This window comes from Grammomys surdaster, unplaced genomic scaffold, assembly GCF_004785775.1.
Source record: "Grammomys surdaster isolate TR1022 unplaced genomic scaffold, NIH_TR_1.0 62, whole genome shotgun sequence".
Classification (NCBI taxonomy): Eukaryota; Metazoa; Chordata; class Mammalia; order Rodentia; family Muridae; genus Grammomys; species Grammomys surdaster.
This window is the reverse complement of record NW_021604564.1, coordinates 5,197,895-5,206,306: the sequence shown is the minus strand read 5'-3', so window position 1 is coordinate 5,206,306 and position 8,412 is coordinate 5,197,895. Positions and strand designations below refer to the sequence as shown.

Sequence of the window (8,412 nt, the reverse complement as noted above, 5' to 3'; positions counted from 1 at the left end):
AGAGAGAGAGAGAGAGAGAGAGAGAGAGAGAGAGAGAGAGAGAGAGATCGGCCATGAGCACCAGGTGGAAAGAGATGGGGGGAGGGGAATGAGGAGAGATGAGACAGAGAGGGAAGAGGGTAAGAAAGCAAGAGAGCAAGAACAAGAGAGGAAGAGGGTGAAGAGGGAGTGTGTCAGGCATACCTGGCTGTTGTCAGGTAACTGTGGGGCAGAGTCTAGAAGAAAAACTAGCATCTCTAATGAATGTAATACAAGGCTGTGGGGTGGATCCCACCTCTGTCAACATGACTCTCTTTGATGACACAGAAGCATGCACACTAGCTCCTTTCTTTCCTCCACATGCAACTCTGTCACACTGAGGAGTGATGTGGAAATGCCTTTTAGTGAACAGTTAACACATGGCTGGTAACAAACATGCAGTGTATTAACCCACTAAGAAGAAAAAAAAGCATCCAATAAATTTTGCTCTCTGAGCAGCTCTTACCTGGTGGATTCCTGCTTGTAAATGTCAATGATGTTTTCCACCAGCAGGTTCCTCTGCAGTCCATAGACCCCATGTCTGTCTAACACCACCTCATGTCTGCAAGAGGGACAGCGAAAGCGGCCCCCCGATGCCACGGTGGTACCTCCTCTTGTGGGTAAGTACGGGTTAGAGGCCTGTTCTTGCCAAGCAAGAAAAAAGGAACTGAGTAATCCCACAGACAGCTTTTTGGAGACTTATTTTCACTCTCTGGCACTACATACAATACGGACTCCTCAGGGCTTACTGTACGTGGTCCTGAAACACAGGGCCCTCTCTGGTCCACAGCCATCTGCAGTACACCCTGGACAGCAAGAGGCATTTCCCCTGTGTTTTCCTAACCCAGAGTTCCATCGAGAAGCTCCAATGCTCAAGGCCTGAACAGTAACTCATTTTCAATTCTTAAACAGATTCAGTTAATCAGTTTTGTTTTACTACAGACAAATATGCTTCTTAGAATTAAAACACAGCAGGATTTGTGAGGAGCAGGTTGACGACCAAACCTGGGGAAATGATTCAAATACACTGACAACAGCCTCAGAAAGCTCTCTAGGGCAACTAACTTTGATCTCAAACACTGATGCAGGAGAGAGGGACACTCTACAGCTTCCAAATTCCAAACAAACCTACCTGGAAGATGTCACTGGCACATTTCCTGCACAGGTTGTGCTGGCAGGGGAGAATGACCACGGGCTTTGTGAACATCTCTAGGCAGATGGGGCAGATCAGTTGCTTTTCCAAGTTATCCATGGTCTGTTGCTCTTTGGAGAAAGACTTGTAATTCAGAGAAGCGCTCATTTCCTAGCCGTCCCTTAGTGTGCTGCCAGGGAAGGGTGCTCCCGAACGCTTCTGTAAGTGTTTCCTGGAAATAATTCCAAGGACTGTACGATCAAGTGTCCTTTATGTCTCTCTCTGTGGAGGACATTGTTCCAGGCCTGGCTCAGAATGGATGATGGAGCTGTTTTTAGCAACCCAAGGCCACATGACCCTGGACTGACTTGTCCATATAAGCCAGTGACAGGGGGATGGATTCTGACAGGTGACGGAGAACAGGAGTCAACATTCTTCCCCTGGGGAGTAAGAGAGTGGGTGGGAAGGGTATTACAAGTTCCATTTAGCAGGGGTTATGAAGGGAGGACAATCTGAAGCCCACAGTTGTCAACAACAAATGCAAATGTGCATGCTTAGTCTCTGGGCCATGCCCTGGTGAGCACTTGGGAAGAACTTAGTGACAGACTTCTGCAGAACGCAGCCCTGCAGTGTAACTGTATAAGAAGCATTGTTTCTTCAGCCTTCAGGAAACAAGCTACCCAAAGGAACATGGTAACAACTGCTTAGGTGCAAGTAAGCAAAGCTTGTTCTGCAGATCTCCATCCTGATCTGACGAGGGCAATAGTGTAAAAGCCATGCATGATATTAAGTACTTCATCTTTGCCATGATTACAGTATAGGAAAACTCCAATTTAAAATGTTTTCACCATTAAAGTGTGTATGAAAGCTTTTTCTTTTATGCATGTTTATGTGTATGTATGCATGTTTACATGTATGTGGGTGAACATGTCTTCCTCCATCACTCTCTTATTCATAGAATCAGGATCTCTCAATGGAAGCTAACATTAGCCAGTAGGACTAGTCTGGCTAGCATCTTGCTTAGGGGATTCCTCTGGTTTCCCTGGAATTACAGGCGGGCAGCCACACCTGGCAGACATTTACATGAGTTCTGGGGATCCAAACAGGAGTCATCACACTTGTGTAGAAAGTGATTTATCCACAGAGCCATCTCTCCCAGACTTCTGTTTTAAAAAATTAGGAACCAAAATATTGAGGATGTGGCTCTTTTCACATAGCCCTCATCCTCTACCTTCTCCACCCCACCCCACCACATATACCCTAAAACACAAATACAAGTTGTGAGAGTCTTTTTAAAATAAGCTTACTTTGCAACAGTAACACTCATTGGGATAGCGCCTGGCACTATAATTGTGTTTCGCCACGTGTTGGAGGAAGATGCCAGTGCCTTCAATAGCTGAAGTGAATATGGCGTCCTATATACCTTCCCAATCTGCTCCTAAGTGTTTGTGCATTTTAAGCCTCCGTCCAAGGTCATGTTTTAAAATAATAACATCCCTAGTAATTTCTAGTATTCTTGGTCTGCTCTTGTACTGTAAACACAAATTCTGACATTTGCCAGGAATCTGTAAAAATTTTTCTATATATGTTGTATATAAAACTTGAAATCAGATAAAAATCAAAAGAAAATTTATGCCAGTTTTTATGTGAAAAATTTTTATCTTATTTATTTATGATTTTAAAAAATCCAAAACAAAGCATACACACACAAAAAAAATCCCCAGGTCATTGTGACTGGCTGTGCAGTCTTGCTCTATATGCTTGAACAGTGTATTTGTAAGCCTTGTTATCTAATAAGAAGTTACATGAATGCATAAGCATCGGGGGAAAGTTTGGAGGAGTCTCTCAACACTTTCAGTATTTATATAGCAACTGCAGTGAAGAAGGGAATTCATGCCAGTTTCCTGATGAATTACATCCTGTCACCTCACTTCACCAGTTAGATTCTGTTTATAACTGGCTATGGTGCTCTCAGCTCCATATATGAGATAATTTCCAGGGGAGGTTCTACTACAGAAGTAAAAGCCCTTGCAATCTAAAGAAAAGCACTTATTAGTCAGGGTTCTCCAGAGGAGTAGAATCAGTAGAGGGGTGTGTGTGTGTGTGTGTGTGCGTGGCGCATGTGCGCGTGCATGTGTGAATGGTTTTACAACCTTTTGGAATGTGTTCTGAGTAGTAGAATGTCTGGTTATTATAAGAAGAAGTTAACTTGTGCTTCCTAGGAGACTGGCAGAGTTCTCATTGCAGTTTCGACTATCAGAAAAGGACCTAATAGCAGTCTAGCTACAAAAGAGCTTAAGAAATACTGATATAATTTTAGAAATTCTTATAGGATCATCCATTTGTCTATATAGCATCACTACAAGATGAACATCTTTGTAGATCTGCAGAGATCTGCTCAAACGGGTGGGCTAATACCTAGTGATTGTCACATATGTTTAATAATAGCAGGAAAGGCATATTAATAGCAGGAATCTTTCCTAAAATGATTTTCTCCTGGGCCTTCCATACTGTAGATTTTAATCTAAGGTGGTCATCTCAGGAAGATCACCTGCTAGTTATTAGCTTGTTCTATGATGGCTCCTAATCAAAAACAACAAAAAAACTGCTAAGTTATTTATGAACCCTAATCAGTTGTAGGTGACAGAACATAAATCCAGCTAGGTGAAGGTACTTTCCGGATGCCACAAGGTGAGGCAGCCGCAGAACCCAGAGAGTTTGCCTGCTGACTCAGTAGCATCCCCTGCAGCAGCAGCAAGGGTGGGTCGTGCTAGCCATCTGAGTCACCTCCGTTGAGTCTACTATCATAACCCCAGAGTCCATTTCCTGCTTCCTTTCCCAGTGCTACTGCCCTATGCATGGGCTTGCTGCCCTCTTATTTGTACCATGGAAGGTTTCAAATCTTTCCTTTAGCAAGTCTCCTGCATTGTCATCTGTCCCCATCATGGCAGGAAGGTCACTCCACCAATACAGACATGAGCTCATGGAAACAGTCTCATAAGAAATTTTTAATGACTTTCTGATACCTGGTTTTAGTAGGTTTTTAAGAAACAAGCCTTCAGTAGAGTATTCACGGGATGCCAATATATCAGTGGGGTAGTCTTCATTCTAGGCCAAACTACCAGATGCTCTGAGGCTCCCCATATGCCTGTGTCTCCATGTCTCTGCAAACATATCTTTTCCAAGTTGATCCATTCCAAAGCTATCCAACCATGAAGCTTCCCTAGCAGTCCCAGCATGCCTTCTTGCCGTGTGGTTCTTATATGTGAATTTGTGATCTCCATCACATTGAGCTCCTTGTAGGCAGCAGCCTGATCTCTTCAGTCTTTAATTCCCAGAGCTTTGCACAATAGGAACATACAGTAAGTACTCAGTGAATTCTTTTAAAAGGAATGGGTTCTTTCCACCGGCGTGCAACTCATGTACCACATAACAGCTTTTCAGTCAATGGTGGAGCATTGGTATATATATTGGTAGCCCCATGAAATTACATCACTTGGTATTCTCTGTGGTCATAACGGCATTGATAGCGCATTATAGACATGTTTGAAGTGATGCTGCTTGAGAGAAGTCTAGATCCATGTTGTATACTTGTGTCTTAATTTTCAATAAAAGGAATAAAATAAACACAGATGAGGCTTACATAGTGAAGCTATGAATAAAGTAGTTTACAGCTGTACAGCTGTGTTTAATAAATGTTTATCAAGCATAAGTACAAAATTAAATGTTTACAAGGTAAAAAGTTATATTAACAGAATTGGAGAAATGATCATCAGTTAAGAGCACTGGCTGCTCTTCCAGAGGATCCAAGTTTGATTCCCAGCATCAATATGGTGTCAACCATATGAACTCCAGTTCCAGGGAATCTAACACCTTCTGTTGGCCTCTGAGAGTATTGCATGCATAGGACACAAACATATACATGTAAGCAAAAAAAAAAAAAATGCCCACACACATAAAATAAAATTAGAGTAAGCTAATGTCAAATAAATTTTGAGGAAGTAGTTTTTAATTATATATTCATTTATTTATAAATTGAGCAGCCATGTGCACAGCTCTGGCAGTCTACAGTAGTCTGCATTCCTGTCCCAGGCTTCATACTAATTCACTGTCTCACCCGGAGCAGCTTCCAGTCTTTTCATCCTTTATATCCACTTTTTGCTGTGCTTCAGGTGTGTAATGCTTACCACTAAGCTATAATTACCTGAAGCATTTAGCACCAGACCATGCTGTTCTGGTCTGTAGACAAGCAGTAAGACTTAGAGCCCAGCGCATAGTTCCCTCTGCCAGCTAGGCTTGTGTATCCAACCTGATGGTCCCGCACTGATAGACTTGACTATGGATGCAGTTCTCAGGATGCAGCCCCACTGACAAATGAGTCACAACTATACTATTACTTTAAAGACCATAGTGGTTGATCTTGGTTGTTAACTTGATTAAAGATATCTGGAATATCAGTACATTAACTCTCCGGGTGTACCGCGAAGCTGTATCTAGAGCCAAATCTTCAAACTGATAGGCAAGACATACTGAGAACTGAGGGCAGTTGGAGCTTAGGAACACAGGCCTCGTTAAGTCTTCATTCCTGAGTCCATCATGCTGGTGGAATCATATTCGGAAACCTTGAGAAACTGAAATTTCTAATTTCTGAAGTGAGTCTGGGGAAATGATGACAGTTCCCAAAAGCCTAGATAAGCACCTCAAAGTCTATTTAGTATTAATTGATGACAACAGAAAGGATTATGACATTTTCCAACCTCTAGTCACCAGATCAAATGGAAGCAGGCTTCAGCAGGGGACAGGGAAAGGCAATTCTGATGCTGACCACATGCAGCTGAGTCACGCTTTACACATAAAGGGCACAGGGCTCTACATAACTGTCAGACTCTATCAGCAACATGAGTTCCAAGGTCTCCTAAACTTCTGATCCACTGGATACATACTCAAGGATTCTCACTACATCTTCAGTTCAAAAAATTGCTAGTGACACATAATTCAGAAAAGCATTGTAGTTACAGTCCAGCTGCAATACAGGCTAAATGTAAAATGCTCCCCCACTCCCCACTTCCTACACCCCACTCCCCACTCCCCACTTCCTGTCCCGCCCATGTATTTGACCCCTTGGCTCTTGCCTGGTGGCAAGTCTTTGAAAAGTTGTGAAACCTTTAAGTCTAGGAGATGGAGCCTCACTGGACAAAGCAGGATACTGGCTGCAGGCCTGCCTCACTTTCTGTTTGCTTTCTGCTTCTGGAGACAAGGAATCCCACCTGTATGCTCCTGCCATGACTTCCCCTCCATAACAAATAGTTATAACAACAAGCTTTCAGTAGGAAGTTTTTCCCAGAGATGAGAAAAGGAACTAATGCAAGGGGTGTGTGTGTGTGTGTGTGTGTGGTATGTGTGTGTGTGGTATGTGTATGTGGTATGTGTGTGTGTGTGTGTGTGTGGTATGTGTGTGTGTGTGCTTGTGTGTGTGGTATGTGTGTGTGTGTGGTATGTGTGTGTTATTTATAATTAATATAATAGACTGTATCCTTATAATTTTATTTTTTAGAGTGGAACGATAAAAATTAAGACCAGCCTGAAGACAAGTCAGGAAAGACTTGAATGATGGTCCCTAGATGTGAACTTGCATATCCTAAGTGGAGTCAAGATGCACCATTCTCCAGGCACATAGATGCTAGACCATGCAGAGAAATGTTATGCAAGGAGACTCACCCATGCTTCTGAGTACAGATTTATCTATCACCAAAGCTATTTGATATTGATTATCAAATATCATCATGATTATTGTTCATGTGACTAGCTGTAGCCCTCCTGGCTTCACAGAGGCCTGGCTGATACTGACGTGCCTTAGAACTCCAACATTCTAATGATAGGGTTGCTCTTGCCATCCTGATAAGTCTATCTTGAGACATCTTATTAGCATAAATTATCAACGACATCAGTTGGGAAATTCTAAGAATTTAGAGAAGTTTTAACTAATGCCAAATTGTTTATTATTCACTAAAATCTCAGTATTATCTTCAGAGCTGGGGAAGGGAGACTCTAAAATTATTTTTACTTCTGTTTCAGCACAACAAATAAAACACACACTTAGTTCCGGTCACCTTGTATAATAGCATCCCATAATAGCTGTTGTCACTGTGGCCAGCTGTGGCTGAAAACAGTTGTCCAGATGTCTAGTTGCTCAGCTGTGCAGAGGGCTGATTTACATTTTAGATCCCAGGATCTCTTTCTATGGAAGTCCCAGGAAAACTTTTTTATGTTTTATGCCTGGGTGTTTCATGCCCTTAAAACACTTCTGATTATCTAAGAACAGTCTGATGGATTTCTTGTCAGACGATTTTGTAAGACCTTAGAGAGTGTTGTCATTAATAAAGATGAAACTGAGCTTGTACCAGAAAGGGCTGTAGACAGCTCCCACTTGAAGGCTCTCCTCCCAGTGAGACATCAGATGCTGAAGCATCAGGAGGCACAAGCTGGACCTGATGTTTGTATCCTTGGTGACGATGAGTGACAAGGTCCTATGGAGAATCTAGAAGCCTGTGAGGCCTCAGGCCGAAGCTCTTGAATTACCCAGATGGTCTTATCTTCAGGCCTTGGCCTAGGGAGTTGCCCCATTCTTCCTCTCAATCAGAGCACAAGGTAACCAGGACATCTGCTCCCACGCTTTGTTTTGGTTGGTCCTCCCCAACTCCTTTTCCTCATCTCCCCATCTCTTCTTCCCAAATACTCCTCCATCCATTTATGCTGCATGTGCTTTATTACCTACCCCCTGTCTCCTTCCTAAAACCCTATTCTCTCCTCTTGTGGGGCTGATTCTTAGTTTTATGACTTATACCCACACTCATCCACACAGATACACTCGTGTGTAACAGTCAGCAGCTAAGACCCACATGTATGAGAGACCATGTGATATTTGTCTTCTGAACCACGGTGGTCTCACTTAATATGGGACTCTCCAGTCCTATTTTACTACAGAATCTTAAATTGAATTTTAAGCATCATTTAATTTAAGTTTATGATTAAATGACCACATGTAGTGAGTGAGTTCTTATTGGACAAAGAGTCCTTGAATGTGAAACTAAAAAAAAAAAAAAAAATCTTGGAGAAACTAAGGTGTATGTATAAAGGATTTTCCCACAGGAGCTTGGAGAGCACCATTGGGTAGATTGTCCCTATAGCTGGGAGAGCACCAGTGGGTAGATTGTCCCTATAGCTGGGAGAGCACCAGTGGGTAGATTGTACCTATAGCTGGG

At 42.5% G+C, this 8,412-nt stretch overlaps 1 protein-coding gene across 1 annotated transcript in view; it reads right to left on the bottom strand.

Moving 5' to 3' along the window:
- Trim55 (tripartite motif containing 55) overlaps positions 1–1,542 on the bottom strand; it is a 38,951-nt gene extending 37,409 nt beyond the window's left edge. Inside the window, exons 1-2 of the mRNA XM_028764288.1 lie at positions 1,151–1,542; positions 485–657 (exon numbers count right to left, since the gene is read on the bottom strand). Coding sequence (XP_028620121.1) covers positions 485–657; positions 1,151–1,318 — 341 coding nt within the window. The 5' untranslated portion in view covers positions 1,319–1,542. The remainder of the gene's footprint in view (positions 1–484; positions 658–1,150) is intronic.
- Between the last annotated feature and the right edge of the window lie 6,870 nt (positions 1,543–8,412).